The 18,821-nt window shown below is 41.7% G+C and overlaps 1 protein-coding gene across 4 annotated transcripts in view; it reads right to left on the bottom strand.

Moving 5' to 3' along the window:
• Positions 1-18,821, bottom strand: part of PRR5L (proline rich 5 like) — a 53,758-nt gene that overhangs the window by 21,027 nt on the left and 13,910 nt on the right. For 3 of the 4 annotated variants that reach the window (XM_051621507.1, XM_051621506.1, XM_051621510.1), the window contains exons 2-6: positions 16,502-16,766; positions 15,857-15,937; positions 12,617-12,665; positions 3,757-3,814; positions 647-738 (exon numbers count right to left, since the gene is read on the bottom strand). In XM_051621507.1, the coding sequence (XP_051477467.1) occupies positions 647-738; positions 3,757-3,814; positions 12,617-12,665; positions 15,857-15,937; positions 16,502-16,671 (450 nt within the window). In that variant the 5' untranslated portion in view covers positions 16,672-16,766. The remainder of the gene's footprint in view (positions 1-646; positions 739-3,756; positions 3,815-12,616; positions 12,666-15,856; positions 15,938-16,501; positions 16,767-18,821) is intronic. The other variant, XM_051621509.1, reaches the window with a different exon arrangement.

Here is an 18,821-nt window from a genome sequence, read left to right as displayed (position 1 = left end):
CCTTAATGAAACTACATGAAGAAATTATATAGCTCCACACTTCTGATGGGATGCTCCGTTTCCAAAATGCTCACCGTAAACAATTCTTACATAAAGTTGTTAATTCATCGTCTATCCATAGATTTACTTGTCCCCTTATTAAAGCTTAAAAAAAAATCAACTAAGGATTTTTCCAAAGGCACAACTGGGACATTAGCCCTCCAAAAGTAGTTAGAACAAGTTAAACACATTTGTTCCTGATCTAGTCTTCGTATTTGTCCCTCTGAAGATAAGTTGTCAGTATTACCACCTGCACCAACAAAGTCCCAGATATTTCAAATACAAATGACTCAGAGTTTCAGTTGGGACAAGCTACAGTCCAATAGATTCAGTGTTCAAGCTTAGCTAAGCACAGAGGGTAGACAAACGGCAATAAATTCAAACCAAAACAGTGTGCTTGCCCGATAGACTTTCGCAGTCCTTCTTACACAGTTAACGCTGACTAGGACAAACTCCACTTCCTCCTAGATTTAGCTTAAAGGGTGTGAGATCTCTTCAGCCACTGGCCAGTGCTGCTGGGACAGAAAAGAAGCTCCTGTGTGCCGTTAGCAGACATTGCAGTTACATCTCCTCATCTGACTGAAGACTAAATTATAATTAAGATTACCTGGACTGGGTAGAATATTGCCTGAAGTGTAGGAAGAGTTTCTGTAAAATAGTGATCCCAGATTTTAGACAGGACATCAATGCGATCCTCATCTATGAAGACAGAGATTGGGAGAAAGAGCTTTAGTGACAGGAATACTAAAATCAAGCTGAATTTTCCCACTACTCTCCAATTCCCCAAAGAAGAGATACAATCACACCCTTCACATTCACATTTTTCCATCTGGACATCATTCAGCTAAGCTGACAGACACAAGTCTGTGACCATAAATTGCTCTGTCACTTACTGCAATGAAGACAGCTCTATGCAAAACAAGAGACCACTTCCAACAAAACAGTGAAGCCCCTCTTCAACCAGAAACTTTAACTTGGCAGCTAAGGGTAGTTTAATCTCACAGCTCACAGTTATCATGCTCAGCTATCATGGGTGCACAGCCTCGTGCTAGCAGCCGAATCTGAAAAACAGCAGGTCACAGCCAACATCACCTGTTTTGCCGTGAGACCATTCACAAGAGCTGAGTCCTCTCTGGCATCCTCCAACTGTCAAGCACAGACGCAGCAGTCAGGCCCCAAATGAGCCACAAAGCCACTATGCTCCTCTCAAATGTAGCATTTAGGAAGGTTCATTAATGAAATTCACTTGCAGCCACCCCTCATAGGACTTTGACTTGAACACATATCCCCAAATGTAAGTGGGTATTGAAAAATAAGGCAGCCTAAGTTATGCAACTCATGATTCCCATAACACGAATACAAGTGTGGTCAAAAGCCTATTATTAACAAAAAATCCTTTAATCAACATAATTTTTTAAAATAGACATTTTACATTATGTTCACAGGCTTGAATTACCGACCTGTGTGTTCCTGAGCACTTCAACCCAAAGTCTCTGAGCTTTTCAGATTTTTCCCATGCCAAAGGCCAAAGGTTTGCAATGTTTTTTCAAGTTTTAGATACATTCCCAAAAAATTTCAGGTGCAAATACAGACCCAGGTTAAATAAAACAAGTTTCTGACAAAAGGATTTTCCAGGATACCTTCCATGGAGCCTCAGCTGGAGCTCACAAGCAGACAAGACTCAAGGAGCAGTAATAGATGACAGCTTTCAAGGCTCAGCCTCAAGGTGCCTAAAAGCCCTACATGAAGAACTGGAATATATGTAAAATGGCAACGCAAAGGAGCCTTATCACTCTGCACTGAAGTCCTTTCCCCATCTGGAGACTTCTATATGGGTTTTCGCTGTGCTTTCCCATGGGTTGTGCTGCTTAGGACACAATCAGGTAGCAGAGACCCAACAAGAACAGATCCTGCAGATGTGTCCTTTCAAGCAGAGAGCCCACCAACTACCACAGGAGGGCTCAGAGGGGAAGCTTCACTGTGTCAGGCTTCAAAACTGGAACTGCAGGCAACTACCCAACACTGCCATAACAGCTACTCATTACCAGAAAATGTCAACGGTAAGCGAAAAAGGAAACAGGAAACAGACAAATTCAGTGTTTAATTTTTCCCTCCTTTGCCTGCTTCCCAAGGACTGCAATGCTTTGGTATGTGGAACCAAAATAACACATCACAGATCACTTCTCCTTCTGATGGGGAATCATAAAACGTACAGACCTTGAAAGAAATTCTGACAGACTGAATAAAGAAAAATCATGTTGAAACAAGAGGTTGTGATTTGAAAAACAGACACAGTAGAACACCATGTCCTGCAGCGGAAACATTATTCCATCTGAGCACTGGGACAGTAGAAATTTTCCAGGAAGACTGAGCTAACCAAGAAGCACGTACAAGGAGTTCTTGTGGCTGTGACCACAAGACCTGCAACAAGCCTACATATTATGAAAGAAATGTGCCCATGAGTCATCTCTTGCACATTTTGCCTGCATAGGCAACGTGGCTCCAGTGTTACGTCAACCTAGGGACAATAAAAATGAGGCATAGGAAGAGAGTTTTGCTGCCTGCCTGGTAAATTTCATCTTACCCACACTACTAGAGCAGCTGCAAACTGCTCCTGGGCAGCTTTCAGCTTATTATAGACTGGAACTTAATTTTTATAATGCTAAAACAGATACTGGAATAATTCTATGTGAGTACAGAAAACAAAACCTCTAATAAGCTGCACAGCACTCATTCTGAAGAGCTGGCAGGGGCAGGGCAGGTACCCACATTTGGGAAAATGCATGAGTCTGCCTTTTTCCTCCCTTACAGGACCAGTACCAAAGAAGCATACACCAAGCAGGTGGCTGGCAACTGCACAGATCCTTCAGATTCCAAATCCTAAAGCCTGCTGGCCAGGTAGAGAAGTCACTTGGTGAAGAATGGTGCAGAGGAATCCAGCAGCAACAATGATACAAGATTACAAGTATCTATTGGTATATAATGACCTAGATGCAGCAGGCTCGTGATTAGCAAGGGATCTTCTCAACAGGCTACAAAACTGGGTCAAATCAAACAACAGCCTAGTTTGCATAAAGACATGCCGTAGACAGCTTGCTCTACTTGAGCAAACTGTTAATAAATGTGACTAACTCCCTACACATGCAACATTGAAAGTTCATGCACCATGCTGGCCTACGTCTGTAGGCTCCACAGCAGCAGGCATCTGTACCCCAGTGGTCTGGACAGAACTTCATGAGTGATCAATTTATTTCCTAAAGCATTTATTTCCCATCAAAGTGACTGTTATTTCTTTAAATTTACACAAAGCCTGTTCGTTTAGCTCTCGAAAGCATGACACATTAACCAAAATCATGCTTTCATCAAGCTGCAAATCACACTGAGATATAACAGGCAGAAGGCAGCTCTCGGTAGTTTTACAACAGAATCCACGTCCAGTCCAGAACTGCTTTGAGCCCAGGTTCCACTGCCACACAAGACCAACACTCCTGCTCTCATAATGGAGATGTAGCTGGTGGGAGTGTTGCACTTATATGGCTATGCAAACAGCCCTAAAGCCTCACAAGGGCTGCAGTGCAATCTGGTTTCCAAGAGGTTGTGTGACACTCTAACACAGTACCAGAAAGGGCTGTATGCCTTCGAGACACGCAAATTATTTTTTCTGACCAAACATCAAAGCACAACGCCCTTCCAAAATGGGTTTCTTACTATACTTGCCTTCACACAGCTTAACCTTCTCCTCTGTAAACAGCAAGCCTTTCGCAAGGAGCTGGTTCTGCCAAGAGAAAAGAGAGAGACATGCATTTACCTTTTTCTGAGATTTAAAATGAACATGGAAGAATATTTTTTTTTCAGATACTAGCACCAGGGCCTCCACCAGATCTGGTTTCACTGTGAGTAATGTACATTCATTAACCCCCTCTTGTTCAGCCAGAAATGAGAACACAACAGACAAAGCAGATAGTTGAAATGCTTGCCAGAAGTGGGAAGGAAGGATTTGTCCTGGATCACAGGGAGGGAGTCAAGAAAATAAAATGTTTCTTAACATAAGCCTGCAGCCACATAAGCTACACTTAATCATATGATGGAAGTGATCAAAGGACCACATCCTACCAAAACGTCCTACTTGCTTCCATTGCACTCAGTAATAACTCAGTGCTACCTTTACTGCACACAGTAAGCCAGTTCAGCTCCCTAACTCTTACTTCTTTATTTCTACAAATTCTCCTTCTAGGAGGCTACTTTTTTTTTTTTTTTTTCTATACTAAGCAGCTGAATCATCTCAGCATGCTGTCTCAAGCTGCAGAAGAAGCACCAGGAGCTAGTCTTTCTGGATAAACTTAATTATAATGGACCAGAGAGATGAAAATATTGATGTGCCTATTTGAAGTTCTGGACATCTAAATATCCAATAAGCTTTCTGTTGCCATTTCCCCAGACATAAGAAAGGTACAAAAACAACACCTAACTTCTTGTTCTCCCAATAGCACTAAGAAACTCAGTTATGCCAAAAAGCTTTGAGAGTCCCAGTGAAAGGAGCTGCTCATTTTAAAAGGTTTAGTCCTATCACAGAGATCATATGGATAGAAAGTAAAGCCTTCTGTCCCTCTGTGAAAGGATTCAGGGTAGCACACAATATTCAGAGACCTCTCTCTCTCATGTTCATCCTCCAGCTTTTAACAGGTAACCAGTTCAAAGTTGTACCTTTAAACCTGCCATCAGCTGAGGAACAAGGCACATATTTTTTCATTCCCAACGGACAATGCTGTTACACCACTGCTTTGGACACCACCACAGCCTCCTGATGAGCTGCTGTACTAGACACATGCCCTTGCATTGCTACTCTGGGTGACAGACCTGCCTCCTATAACCATATGCCAGGCTGTCTCATTCATGACACAGACAAGCAGGTAACCATGTAAGCCATGCCAAGCAAAGACAGCAGCACACTGCTGCATCCTGCCTACAACAAAAAACAATACTAAACTGGGGTACTGTTGAAGGGAACAAAAAGAAGAAAATGTTGCTCTGTGACATTCTCCAGTTGTACATGTACTTTGCTTTCCAGAACAAAGAAAATCTTGCAATGCAAGAGTCCTACTTGTTAGTATCAGACATCACTGAAACCTGTAGAAATTAAGTGTTCCTCCTTAAATAGTATCCAGTCAGACTCCAGAAGTATTTTGCAAGTAGATTGAGGCTGAGGGACTGAAAAGACCACCATACATCCTATCAGTAAGGAAACATCTCTGAATGCATTGTCCTGGTGGAGAATTTGTGTTCAAAAAGCTGTCAGGTAGGAAAATACTGAAATTAGTAAAATCAGGGCTTGAATTCAAGAAACTTCTTTTGCTTTGGAATCTCATCTCATGGAAGGTGAGCTTTGAGACCCTTTTGGGGTTGGGTGCCACTGCAATACCAGAGAGAAAATTTTCCATTGGTATATTTGTCAAGATTTCAGCAAAAAGGGCCTGGGAAAAAAAAAGGAAAAAAAACAAAACAAAACAAAACAAAAACAAACAAAAAAATTAAAAACCAACAACAACAACAAAAACAACAACAACAAAAAAAAAAAAAAAAACAACAAAAAAACAACAAAAAAAAACCCCACAAGCCATACAAGCTCACCAGTCACCTCACATGCTATGGGTAGTAGGAGGAATTTCCATTAGAAGTTTCATACCAAGTCAGGACAAGACTGTATGGACATTTTCTTCTTCATAGCATGACAGAAGTGTGATGCTATACAAGAGAGAGGAAATAGGTACCTTTTTTTGACTGTCATCCCTTCTCATGGCTACTTCATCCACATTAAAACATCAACTCATGCATTGCTGCAATGTCTTACTTGTCTTAAATGATCCAAAAGTAAGTACTTTTGAGATGCTGCTTTAAAAAACACAAAACTGCATCCCTAATGTGTATCCAGAGTTCAGTCACAGCATAGGGAGGAATAGCCATCCAGTTCACCAGTGGTAAGCTCTGTTAGGAGCAGTAACAGTTAAATATTGTATAGTGCATACAAGAAGAAAATAATTAATGGTCATGTTTGTAATTAAGATAACTTGGCAGGTAGCTTTTTTCCAGAATTCAAACTCAAAAATATTTCAGAAGAAATAAATTACTACACATCAGACATTGGACAAGAACACAAAAAAAGACCTTCCATGACAAACAAGTGTGAAAAAGGAGGGAGGAAGAAATTTGGATTATGAGGGGAAAAAAAGGAAACTCATTCACACTGTTAAAATTTTTCTGCCTGAACAATCAGATGTTTGGAGTAATATTGTACTTTAGCCTTTCCAAATGCTTTCAGTACTTCAATTCTTTCTTTCTCAAGGTAATTATCTCTCATCTATTACAGGGAAAATTTACAGCTGGTCTTTAATACTGTTTAATTTGAAACTACTATATAATAAAAAATATATATATACGTACATATATGAGGGTGTCATGCTTGTCTTCTTGTGTTCCTCTCAAGAAATATTAATTCCTTCTCTATTTTCACTAGAAATTAGGCTTTAATTTATATATGCTTCCTGAGCACTGTGAATACAATTTTCCAGCTACTTTGCTTGTACGTTAGTATTGCTGATGATTTCTAATCTTAGAGATATTTTTTCCCAGCTATGCCAGCAAACAAAATCTGCATTTGCACATCTTTATGGACAGTACAGTTCTATCTAATAAAAACAGTTACCACTACCTTGTAGTAAAGAATTTATAATGCTCTTATGACTGTATTAACAGTAATTCCATGTACTAAATTGATTGCATCATCTCATTCTTAAGGTTTCTAAAAAAAAAAGAAACCTTAGCACCACATGGCTACTGCTTATGTTTCACTTATCCTCTCAAATATTCCCTTTTCCTGTGGAAGATAGACTTTCTTAAAAAAAACAAAACAAAACAAAACAACACCCACACTTCATTTCCCTCCTCTCCATCTTAAAAATATCTGAAAATTTTACCTATCTTTTCTGCTAAAGTCACATTACTCCCTCAGATCAAGCCAGACAGGTAAATTTTCATTAACAAACCCTACAAGGTTTGATGACAAATCAATATAAACTAAGAAATGGAGCTGCAGCAGATACTTTTATCAGACATTGACTAGATTACAAGTCTCATTTTACTGCTTTATCTCTGGTTGCCAGAGGCAACACAGAAGCACAGAACTAAGAGGAAAAATAAATCTTTTACTTGCAAGCAAGACTTAGACTCACACCAAGTGAGCTTGAAGGGTGCATTTATTTGAAAAAGTTTAGCTGCCACCTTCCATCATTTTACAATTACAGCTGAACTGGGTATTTGGGGAGGCAATTATTCTCTCTCCTCCCCAAATCAGCTTTCCCTGAATCCCCAGCATGAAGTCTTCATCTGCTATTGGGACACCACAGGTTACTATGCGCTCATTGCAGGTGCTGCAAATCTGCCCTTATTCTTGCTACAGTGAAGCATGCACTGCAGAGAAACAAAGCCACAGGCTAACCCCCATCTGTGCATGCAGTCAAGAAATTTAGAGAGAGAGATTTTACAGCAGATAGAAGTGAGTCTGTGAAATCCCGCAGGCTGAAACTCCCCTACTTTTCTCAGTGCAAAAAACCACAATAGCCATTTCAGGTATACCACCAAAAGAGGCAGCTAAGAGAAAGCTTTTAATTAAGTTTTAAAATGCCTTGCATTTTGGAAGACAGGATTCAAAGCTCCAGAAAAATCACTTTTCATTTTTTCCTCAGGAAACACCCTTCCACAACACGTGTGTGCTCGCTACTCTTGCAAAGTAAGCTGTGCTGAAGTCACTGGGAGTAAAAATAAATAAATAAAGGCAGGTCACATGTCATGCTGTAAAATGTAGACACTTGCTGGATAGTTCCTTCTTTTTCCCAGCAAAGATATTGTCCCTTTCCTTGACTCTGTTAGAGAAACTGAGGTGAGTTTCTTCTTCCATACCCAGAGAAGTAATTCTAGCTCCCCCAGAACAATGAATGAGGGTGGAAGGTATCCCAGGTGCAACATCTGGGAGTCCTTTCTCAAACCAGAGTGCCAGCAATGACAGGCACCTTCTCCCTCTCTCCACCTTGTCAGGAGCTGGTCATCCACAACAGGGGCCATGGAAACCCTTCCTGTGCAGGCTCCTGGTATGCTTCAGGCAAAACGGCACCCTCTGACTTTGGCAGAGGCAAATTAGATACTGCCTGTCAGGAGCACTCTGCCAGCAGCCTGGTTGCAGTGATGCCCTCCAGGCAGAACCAACAGGAAGGATTTTGGGGTGATAGCCCTGCCACCATCATGGCTTGCTCTGCTGTGGGTGGTACATTCAAGCAGAAAGGGGGTGAAAAGCAGCTAGGTGGTTTTGGCAACAGCTCCACAAAAAAACAGCAAGGAGGCTCCAGCCATCACAGGTGACTTCACATCTTATCTGAAAGCCATGTGTCTGCAGTGTAGCAAGGTACAAATGAATTCTTCTGCTAATAAAAAATTACAACTATTTCTCAATAAACCACTCCTCTTGGAGTCTAAAAAACTCTAAATTAACATCCACTTAATTACAGACAAATTATGTTTTCATTCCATGTCTCCAGGCCAAACACTGCCAGTATGCCTTTAAAAAGCCACATTAAAATTAACAAAATAATACAAGATCATCAAACAGAAACATCAACTCATAACAGGAATAGTCTAATCCACAGCAAACTCAAAATAATTGACCCCATTTTTCTGGGTGAAAAAAAAGTAGTTTTTCTTATACACATTACAGAATTATCTTGAAGGTCTCCTTCAACCTTAATGATTCTATGATTTCTTAAACAAAGCCTTCTCTTCTAGTCAAATGTGGCTTTGTGTTTTAGTGTTAAGTCACACTTTTACAGGCTCTACAAGTACATAGCCACTGTTTCTTGGATAATCTAATGTCATTTTGAGAAGATAAAAAAAGCGTCACTCAAACTTATTTGGCAAGTGTTTTCTAAAAAGTTATTGCAAGTTGCACACAAACACCTACCTACTTCTTGGCAGTGTTTTACGAAATGGAAATCTGTGTGTGCTGCAGGGTCTCATGGCCCCTTTCAATCTAAGAGAACAATAAACTTGGTTCTCAGGATAGTTTTTCAGTGGGCTTTAACAGGTAGAGGACTGGACTTCCCATCACTGTGACCTGCTCCTATCACTTTCCCCATGTCAAAGGTGATGAGCACAACAAAGGAAGAAGTTAAAAACTTTATTTTTTCTTTCAAGGTTATTTTTCAGCCAGATCAGCAGCTTGATTCAACTCTGCTCATTTTGGTGGCAGCAGTATTGCATCAGCAGGCATCAGGAGTGAAACTGAAACCAGATTAATGAAATAATGCCTGTCAGCCCTTGTTTGGCACAGTACTAGTCCTTCCCCACTCCATGGCCTGAGGATTTTTGAGTAAAGACTTTTATCACTGCCATATGCTGTCAGTCTAGAATCAGAAATAAGCTTGCATCTTAGCTCACAGTGGGGAAAATCCTCATTTCTTACAATAGCCTTTATATCTCAGCTTGTCTCATGGCTTGCCACTACCAAGAGTTTTACTCCAGGCTAAGTCTGATGGGTGACAAGTTACTCCTTTTAACACTGAGCAAAACAAATCCCAGAAATTAAAGTCCCAGTGGCTTTAATGGGAGAAGAGCAGCTTCAAGTGAACTACTACATATACACTGAGATATTTGCACAAGTGTGAAGAGACAGACTGACAGAAAAACAAACTTAGAGGCAAGCACAGGGGAGTGCTTGCACTGCATGCTCCTTGAGGCAAAGGCCACCACTCTCTCAGCAGTAATGCAGTGGTAAGTATCTACACTGCAATTGTGGCCTGTGGCTGAAGTACATGGCAGCACAGTCTTTGCTCCTGCTTTTGCTGAAAACAGTGCTGATGATCAGAACCTTCTCCCACGACAAGATCAGGTGCCTTCAGCTTGCTAAGAGGGATGCAACACAGATATCCAGCCTCCAGTAGTGAGCAGGCTGTAGTACAAGCAGTCTCTTCAGTCACCAGCTCTACTACTAAGACATCTAAGGCGTCTCAGCTAATGCTACTATCCCTGGTATGACAGTGACAGGCTTGAGGTTTACAGTCTGGAGGAAGAGAACAACACATCCAAAACTCAGTGCTAGGAGCCATCTGGTCTCAAGCAGCAGTCAGCCCCTCTTGCACAGTGAAAGGATGCAGCTGTATCTTGCTCAGCACTGGAACCCATCCAGGTCTCTTTCAGTACAGTCTGAATTTTCAAAATCATATAATAGTCACACATCAGCACTTCACACCCCTCAGGACCTTGCTCAGCTCCATGCCTCATTCAGGCTTATGGGTGCATTAAATTGCCTCTGGACACTTTCTGCTCATTCCAGCCTTGCACACCATGCCTAACACTGCCCAGGTACCTAATTAAAACTTTCAAATTTCAATTCACCACATATATTTAGTTGCAAACTTTGTTTTGCCTGTTGTTAAATTAGCAGGAGTAGGAGCAGTTTTCCACGTAAGCCAGACACTTTTAGCTACAGGCTCACCAGATCCCACTTGCAGTCTAGGAAACATCTGGCCTTTCAGAGCCAGCAGCCGCCTCCTTCCAGTAGATGATTTGTGCAGGTAGGGTCTGAAGAAGGGAAACATACATATCCCTGGGGCAGAAGTTTGCTTCTCACTTGATAGCACAGCATGGGGAATTTTTTGAAGTCATGTAATCTAATACTGATAGGAAACAACATTAGTTGCCTTCTTCCCCTTTCTTTACTGTTATCACAGTATGCAGCAGCACTGGCTGCTTCAGAAAGTACTGAAGTTTTCTCTTTCACTTCCTCAAAGAGAAGAAAACCTTCTTGTCTTTTTTTTTTTTTTTTTTAAATCAACACCACACTGAACAACTTATAACACTGAAGGCCATCAGTGTTCTCTCAAATTATCCAATCTGCATTCATTTGGTTACATCTGAAACTCTATCTGGACAGCATCAGTAAAAGGGAGTAAAAATTATTCACATTTGTGACTGATCAGATCTTCCCTCATCCTTCATCTTTCCTTTTTTCACAAGTTGCATTTATATTTGTGGAACTAAAAGGCAAACAGTACCCAGGTTGATTTCCCGCTGATAGGGACTTCCTTCTCTGCCTCCCGCCCCTCCAGCTCAAAAAAAAAAAAAAGAAAATAGCCCTTTTCTCTTCCCCTTTGCTGGTCCCTTTTGCAGAAAACCTACTCCTGAATTCTCTATACCACAGAAATAGGGTAAAAAACAAAAACAAAAACAAAAACAAAAAGGTAACCCATCTTCTTTTAAAAGTTCAAGTGAATTCCTTCTTGACTTTGGCACAATACTAGCAGCCCTTCTGACACACAAAGTAAGATTATCCTAATTTAGCACATACACCCATAAATATTATTTCTATTGTGCTGGTTTGGTGGGTATTTTGTTAGTGGGGGAGAGGGCCCACAGGTGGCTCCAGTAAGAAGCTGAGATGCTCCCCCCAGCTCCAAGCCCAGCCAAGGAGCCATTAGAGAGAGAATAGATGCACCTCTGAGATGAACACGTAAAAGAACTGATGTAAGACCTGAGCAGAGTGAGCAGTTAGAAAATAAGAGCTGAGCTTAAGAAACAGAGCAGTGCCTATGGCTGGTGAGGAAAAAGGGGAAGAAGGTGCCCAAGCAGCAGTTTCCCTGCAACCTACGGCGAGATGGCAGGCTGTCCCCCTGCACTCATGGAGGAGCATGGTGGAACATTTCCTGAAGGCGCCAGGAGGAGTGAATGTGGTTTTATGGCCAGTGGACATGGATAATGTAGCTGTGGAAGACCCTGTGCCATGGGAGGTGACTGTTCCTGAAGCAGCCTCTCGACTGTGGGAAGCCTGCGCTGGAGCAGCTTGCTCCTGAGGGACTGTACCTCGTGGGAAGGACTCATGAAGGAAAGGTTTGTGGAGAACTCTCTCCCATGGGAGGGACCCCATGGGGAAGAAGGTAAGGACTGTAAAGAATCCTTCTTCCTCAGGAGAAAGGAGCAGCAGGAACCACCAGCCTGTGAACTGACTCTAAACCTCATTCCCTGTCCCCCTGTGCCGCTGGGGGAAAGGACGGAGTGAAATCAGGAATAAAGTAATTCAGGCCCAGGAAGAAGGGAGGGGTGGGGTTAATGTATGCAAGCACTGCTCTCTGTGTTGTCTTTGTCCTGTGTGCAGTTGATTAGTGTGAAATTAAATTATTATTTTTCCCCAAGCTGACTCTGTTTTGCCCGTGACCTTAATTGGTGAAGAGCCCTCCTTATCTTTGTCTCGACCCAGGAGCTTCTAGCTGGCCTTTGTCCTCCTCATCCCACAGTGTGTGTGTGGGGGGGGGGTCAGGTGGCTGGTTCTTTATTGTCATGTTAGGCCCAAGCCACAATAACTACTAAGGCTATATGGCCCCCATTTTAGAACTCCAGTACCTCTATCATCCTCTGTAGCAAAGCAAAAATGAAACTTGTAGGCTACTAAGAAGGCATGTAAAAAGGGGTCTTAATTTTTTTATTAGCTAAGAAGCTGAAGAGAAAAACCTGAAAAGTAAGAAACCAAATAAGGTAATACCTGAAAGTAATCTGTGATGAAGGATCCAAGTTCACTCTTCAGCAGCCATCTGTAGACAGAAGGAATGCAGCCATGAAGTAACAGCCATTGCTGGACATTTCTTACAGGAATATCCACACTATACTACTAGTCATACCAAAGTTACATGAGTTTATGTGAATGTGTCATTTTGGTGACAGTGTAATTTATTTTATAGTTAGGTATATAATCTACAAATGCCCATGAAGGCTATTCTCAAATTTTGAAGGAATGAAACAGTTTCTCTGAAGTCTTTTATTTATAAGCCATAAACCTAGAATAAGGAAAAAAAAATGTATCTCCCTGAATGCACAGAAAGTTGAGGAGACCATTTGAAGTTAGTTTGTTTGAATTTCATTTTTTTTTCTGCTTTGGTTAAAAAAATGATATCTTTTATTTCACTGAAAACAGCGTATCTGCCTAATACTATACTTGCTCTTCTCTTGGAAATAGAAGAACGGAGGATAAGGAGAAGAGCAGTGAGGCAAACACACAATCAGAAGCTCTGGCTTCCCCATGACTACTAAAAAAACGCCAAGTATTTCTGATAAAAACTGTTGATAAAAGTTCTAAATTCTAATATGCATTTACATTTCAAACTTTGATATAAAAATCAGCATTGTTTTACATCAGAAGCATTAAAAAACCCAACTCAAAGTTGCATTTGTACTTTCAGCTTTCAGTAACTGTGAGCATAAATTTTGTAGCAGTAAATTCTGCAGCTGTAAATTCTGCCTAATATTTGAAAGATGCCCAACACTTTCCACTTAAAATCATTGCATTTTTTTGCTGTTCTAAGAGTTTTGCTTTTCATCAACATGCAGCATAACCAAGAGCGCTCAAAAATGGCATTTGAATCAGGGACCATCCAGTTCTCAGGCTGGGCTCCTACTAAAAAACCACTCCAATTTATTCTCATATTTTCTGAAAGTTAATTTTGACAGCAACTTCCCTCCCTAACCATTTTGTAACTCTTCCACATTTACTTGCATGCTAACATGCCTTTACTTTTTCTCTCTCACGGTGGTTATATTCACCCTGCCCATCTCAAAGTACATTTCTATGAGATGGATAAACGATGTAATTCTTTGGGGTTCTGTTTGCCAGAAGCTCTCCCATGGGCTGATTGACAAGTCCATGGCAGGACTTCACCTGACACAGGTAGACCACCAGCTGGTGGCTAGCACCCTAGAGAGAACCCAAGGGAGGTGGGAGGGGTCTCCTCCTTATCATGGCCAGGTCACCTCTTGCTTCCTTAAACCTGATCTCCCAATGGCATTTCTTACATTTCCTCTTGCTGACTTTGAGACCAGTTCAAAAAAAAAAAAAAAAAAAGTATCCAGTCAGATGATATCAAATCAGCATAAAAACTTGGTGGCAGCAATCCAGAGGAAAATGTTACCACCTGCTCATCTCCTGGTCCTGTCATTATGGTCTTACTTTAAAATTCTTCTGCATTTTTAACTGTCAAATAACATAGCACACAAGATGGCCATCAGACAGGTCTGCCTTTTTGCCTCAGGTCAAGCTAGAGAGTCACCATGAGCAAACAAAACTAAGATTGTGTTGGGGGATACATCTAGAGTCACAGGGGCAAGGCTGCAGGTGTGCATAGAAACATACATGCAGATGCATGTTCTTTGCTCCTTAGATGAACATTAACGAGCTACTTGAATGCTAGCGGCCTATTTAGAGAATGACATTTGGAGATGTAACTGATACTCAGGGCACCTGCAGGAACATTAATCATTAATTTCAAGGTGAGTGCTTCCAAGCGCTGCCTGGGGCTCCCTGTTTGTGGAATAGGGTATTTCCCCTCCCACCATCAGCACTACTTAAAAGCATACAGAGTTCACAAAGAATTTCCTGCTCTTCTCTTAGCTCTGGACAGTCTAGATCTGCTTCAGCAACCAATAAGAAGAGAACATGGTCCAGTCACTGCAGCCAAGCCCAGGCAACACAGCTATTCTGCCCATTGTACTCCCTTCCTGCAAGGGTGGGATGGAGCACCTGCTTGCACCAGGGAGGGAAAGCAGGCTGCAGCCACTATACCAGACAACAGTCTGGCAGGCGAGTCACAAAACCCAAAGCTGGTCCTCAAATCTATCAACAAGCTGTGGGTTAGCGTATTTCCAAAGTCTTACAATATTTGGTTGGTCGGTTTGGTTTTTAGTTTTGTTCTGTTTTAGTTTTTTCACTTAGATAAAGTGCACTCATTCAATGGAGAAGAAAGACTGTTACAAGTACTTAAACCTGACTTGAGGACTTCTGACCTGAGCACACTAAAATTCCATTAAAGCATGAGACACTGCCCTCACTCAGCTCCGAAAAGTAATTACATTAAACTTTCACCTTTGGGACCAGACCAAGTAGGACAGTCTCATGCTCTGCAAGCTGCATGTATTTTGAAAGTAGGGAAAGGGGTAGTTTAGATTGCTGCTTAGCATTTGCTTAGCCCAAATTGCCTATTTGAATCTTTATGCTCAGGAGAAACGCAATAGGGATGGGGGTAGGGGAGCATATAAAATGAGAAGTGGAGACCTATATGACAGCATTCATGATGAATGATATGGATGTAGTGGAAGAGAGGGAGGAGGAGCTACATCCATGAGCTCTGACAGTAGTCCTCTTAGCAGCACTTGGAACCAAGGCAGAATAAATTGTTCTTTATCTACCCTACGGTCCTATATATTGCTAAACAAACTTTCCAAATAATTGGAATGAAACCACAGATAATCATGAAACCTGGTTTAGCATTTAGTATTTTCAGGTCTTGCTCTGCAATTATAAGGTGAAGATTAAGCTTTTAAATGAAATGCTGTGTTTTTCACTAAACATTCCATGGTTTGGAGAAGCTTGAGTTTAGAAAAGAGATATTACCGTCATGAGTGCCCTGATAAAAATGTGTAAAAAGCAGTCAGAAGAGGCAAACTCCCTGGGAGGGGACAAAATCCTTATAACCCAAGTCAATACACATCCTGACCTTGTCAAAGCTACACATCCACACAAATCAGAAAAACATTATCTGAGTGCCCCATGCCATTCATTCCACCCAATAGTATTACCAAAAAAAAAAAAAAAAAAGAAGTTAGCTAAAACCTCAAATCTGTGCTTAAGTTTACTTCAATCCCTGCTCCTCCCACTACTATCCTCTAACTGCTGTTCTGTAGTGGAAAAAAACCAAGCAAACACCAAACAAGCAGCAACATTTCAGCAACCAACCTGATATTTTCATTGAGGGTGTAAAGTTCATTTTTCTGCAAGCCTCTCCCTTTGAACACATTTAGCACTGCTGTTTGAACACTGCCAAAAAAAGAAATGTGACAGCACAACATCTGTAAATAACAGCCGCCAGTATGATTTAACTTAAATAATTCTACTCTTTTTCCCCCTCCTGTTGCTTTTCCAGTTGCCATTTCTGCATGACATACACTGCAGACAGCATTTGACTGTCAATAGGAAATGCTGGTAGAAGCCACAAGCTTAGCAGTTGTCAGAGGAACTTGATTGTGGTAAAAGCTTCATAATACATAAATAAATGCCTGTTGTGCATTAAGAAACTGGCCTTTCTTACAGTACTAAGAACGTGTTTTCCTAAATGGTACATAAAAGATGCAATTGTTGACTTCAAGACAGTACTTCTGAACAATGTTGGCCAAAAACTAGGCTGAACACTTCTAGGTCTAATTTTTTCAACTCCGTGGAGGCTTTCAATGCTGGCAAAGCTCGGCCAAGCCAAAAAGTAATGCATACTTATAAACAGATGAGCTTAGCCATTAACAGTCTGAAGCACGAAGATCAAACACATGAGGCCCTTATCACAGGCTGTTGCAGGGCAAGAGCTCAGTCTGGGTGGGTCCTGCTCACCTGTTCCAGGCAGAGCTGGAGCTGAGTTGCAGAGCCTGTCGGGCAGCCTGGAACCTTGGCAGGTCACTGAGGACTGGGGAGCTCATGAAGCGAGGTCGAGGCCTTCTGAATGAACCCATCTTATGGAACTGGAGAGCAAAGGATGGCTCTACAGTGAATCCTCCAATCATAGGCTCAGGTGGAGTGGAGCAGGGCCACCAGAAAGTCTCTTCTCTTGAAGGTCCAAGCGCCAGTCTCAGTGATGTCAGTGACCCAAGGACTCAGCCTGCAGCAAAAGCAAAGGGTCAGCTTTGGGCTAGTAGTTCCACACAGTGTCAGGTTGTGACATGGACACACACTACAAGATGATGAAGGAATTTATGCAGTCCTACAAAGAGGAGAGGAGAGGAGAGGAGAAGGAGAAGGAGAAGGAGAAGGAGAAGGAGAAGGAGAAGGAGAAGGAGAAGGAGAAGGAGAAGGAGAAGGAGAAGGAGAAGGAGAAGGAGAAGGAGAAGGAGAAGGAGAAGGAGAAGAAGAAGGAGAAGGAGAAGGAGAGGAAAGGAGAGGAAAGGAGAGGAAAGGGAAAGGAAAGGGGAAGGGAAGGGAAGGGAAGGGAAGGGAAAGGAAGGGAAGGGAAGGGAAGGGAAGGGAAGGGAAGGGAAGGGAAGGGAAGGGAAGGGAAGGGAAGGGAAGGGAAGGGAAGGGAAGGGAAGGGAAGGGAAGGGAAGGGAAGGGAAGGGAAGGGAAGGGAAGGGAAGGGAAGGGAAGGGAAGGGAAGGGAAGGGAAGGGAAGGGAAGGAAAGGGAAAGGGAAAGGGAAGGGAAAGGGAAAGGAAAGGGAAAGGGAAAGGGAAAGGGAAAGGGAAAGGGAAAGGGAAAGGGAAAGGGAAATGGAAAGGGAAAGGGAAAGGGAAAGGGAAAGGGAAAGGGAAAGGAGGAGCGAAAATATCTAATCCCCTTAACAGCAAATCTGTGCAAATCTTCCAGAGTTCTTCAACAGCAGCTCCATTTTCCATCTTGTCCCTTAAATAATGAGCCTGCAACAGCCAGCCACAAATACAAGCATGGTCTCTCTTTCCATTTCAGTTAGCAGACATTCAAGAAGAGAGGTGCCTAAACTCTTCTGCCAGACACACTTCACAAATGCTTTTAAATACAGTTAGCCTTTCAGCCTCTATAAAATAGTAGACAGAGAAGAAAAATAAACCTATTTCACCAGAAAGGGAAAAAAAAGATGAGCAACAGAAAAAAAAAAAAAAGATGAAGAGACAAACACAATGCTGTTCATTTTATTATTTTTTTTCCCTACAAAATGACAATTGCTAGGCCAAGTATGAAATGCCCGCATTTTCCACTCTGATAATTATCTCCACGTAGATGAATATGTAGCCTCAAGTAAAACACAAGTAATAGAAGAAGTTAGCTTGGACGAAAACCACAAAAAAACTTAGGCAAAGCTTCTGTAGTTCTAAATCTTCCCAATTCCAACAAATACAAGCAATAGATGTAGTTGGAAGTTTGAAAAACAGAGCTGTGGGAGAAAGGAGAGAGAAGGGGGAAAAAAAGAAGAAAAGCTGTATAACGGAACAGCACACAAAAAAATGTAAAGCAAAATACTCTCTTTTCCACTACATCTTCAGCATGAGGTGAAAGGAGAGATGATCAGCCAAGAAATGTTGCGTATCTGCACAGTGCTTCTAATTTGACTAGTGCTCAGCTTCAGAAAACTCCTTCCACTCCTCAAAACCATAATTAACTCTTTTACATGTAAGAGAACAGCTTTCTTTCCACCTGACCAGCCCCATTCCAAGCTGAGCTCACTTTGCTACCCCACCTCTGCATGACCTTGTCAGATTCTGATCAACCGCTATGAAGCCCTCGCAAACCCTTGCTGTGTCACAGATACCATGCACCCTGCCACCAAGGAAGTTAAAAAAGAAAATACAAACAAAATACCTAATTTTTTTAGTCACTGAAACATGGTAGTATCACTCTGGAATACAGCTGTTATTCCTCCACAAGCTAAATGCGGTTTGCACAGATCTTTGTGGAACTGGAACACAGCTACAAGTGCACCTTTTGTCTGTCTTTAGACAAATCCTGACTGTCTTCAGAGATAACAAAGCCAAGACAGTCTCCCATGACACAAGCTTAGCCCTGACTGTCATTGCTTGAAAGGGCAGCAATCCATTGATTCTGTGGCTGCTCTGTTCCACTTACAAAACCAAACAAACTAACTAAACACCCAAAGTCATAACTTTTAGAAATTAAGAATAAATGTAAACAAACACAAACAAAACAGCACAGTCTTCTGTGTGCATTTTGAAATAACAGTTCATTTG

Source organism: Apus apus, chromosome 5, assembly GCF_020740795.1.
Source record: "Apus apus isolate bApuApu2 chromosome 5, bApuApu2.pri.cur, whole genome shotgun sequence".
In the NCBI taxonomy this organism is placed as follows: domain Eukaryota; kingdom Metazoa; phylum Chordata; class Aves; order Apodiformes; family Apodidae; genus Apus; species Apus apus.
This window is presented reverse-complemented; position numbering and strand designations above follow the sequence as displayed.